Source organism: Amphimedon queenslandica, unplaced genomic scaffold, assembly GCF_000090795.2.
Source record: "Amphimedon queenslandica unplaced genomic scaffold, v1.1 AMPQUscaffold_1041_Cont26943, whole genome shotgun sequence".
NCBI lineage: Eukaryota > Metazoa > Porifera > Demospongiae > Haplosclerida > Niphatidae > Amphimedon > Amphimedon queenslandica.
This window is the reverse complement of record NW_003558610.1, coordinates 1-1099: the sequence shown is the minus strand read 5'-3', so window position 1 is coordinate 1099 and position 1099 is coordinate 1. Positions and strand designations below refer to the sequence as shown.

Here is a 1099-nt window from a genome sequence, read left to right as displayed (position 1 = left end):
GTACATGTAATGATGTAAATACTTATTCATTACCTCAATAAATCATCTTGACGACAGGTTTTACTTTCATGATCTGCAACAAGCTTTTTAGCTAGGGACAGTGCCTGGGATATGAGGGTGGGATAATGAGCTGCTATAGCAATCAAGGGGCTGAATATATGTTCCTAAACAATTATAAAACTAGTAAATAAAATTTATAGAAATTCCTTAATAGCTTGGATTAATGCTACAAAGTAAGCTTCCATGATCAATTGAAATCTAGATTCTGTTTATAATGTCAATCTGCTTACAATATCAAAATTACAAGTTCTGATAAACATGTACATAATCTGAATGAATATTTAAAACTAAAAGGTTTAAATAGTGAGTACTATGTCACACTCACTTTACCTTATTATTTAATAAATTGCTGACAAGATACTCTTGTATCACTGGCATTAACTTTGAACTAAAAATACAAAAAACATAAATATTAAAAAAATAAAATTTACTGTGGTAATTCATCAGCATGACTCTTGTTAGTTTCAAATAATTTCCTAAATATTTTCTTAATAATCACAACACAGTTCTGAGTGGAGAGGGATGGCCCCATCCTTAAGAATAATGAGAGGAGTGGTCCAAGAAGAATTGGTGTAGCTTCCAGTATTAAATAGTAGTACTTAACTCTTGACAATAACATATGGAGGAAATTGAGAACCTAATAAAAATGAGTAGTAGTCCCTTACCGATCGATACGGTTATTGTTCACTTACTTTGGTGACATTAGGAATTGATTCATCTATCATTAGTTGCTGCTTTAATATGATGTCAAGGACTCTCAGAAACACGTCACTAAAAATAAGAATATTATGACATATTATTCAATGCTTAGAGTGTACTGTAGGTATAAGGCATTTATCAACTCCCATAACAGCAGGCAAGTTGGAGTTGAATATGAACAACTATATTGATGCCAAAATATTCAACAATGTAAAGCATGGAATAATATCATTACATATACATGTATGTAAAATTGACTAACCAATCATATTTACTGGGAGATTCATAAAAAGCTGGAGATACTAATAATACAAATGGATTAGTGGATGAGTTTGGGTCG

At 31.2% G+C, this 1099-nt stretch overlaps 1 protein-coding gene across 1 annotated transcript; it reads right to left on the bottom strand.

Moving 5' to 3' along the window:
* Window positions 1-6: 6 nt before the first annotated feature.
* On the bottom strand, window positions 7-1093 carry LOC109593535 (uncharacterized). Its single transcript, XM_020008575.1, has 5 exons — window positions 1022-1093; window positions 753-831; window positions 492-697; window positions 391-448; window positions 7-164 (listed from the first exon to the last, which is right to left on the bottom strand). The coding sequence occupies exons 2-5, from the start codon at window positions 783-785 to the stop codon at window positions 30-32; spliced, it is 432 nt and encodes a 143-aa protein (XP_019864134.1). The 5' UTR covers window positions 786-831; window positions 1022-1093; the 3' UTR covers window positions 7-29.
* Window positions 1094-1099: the final 6 nt, after the last annotated feature.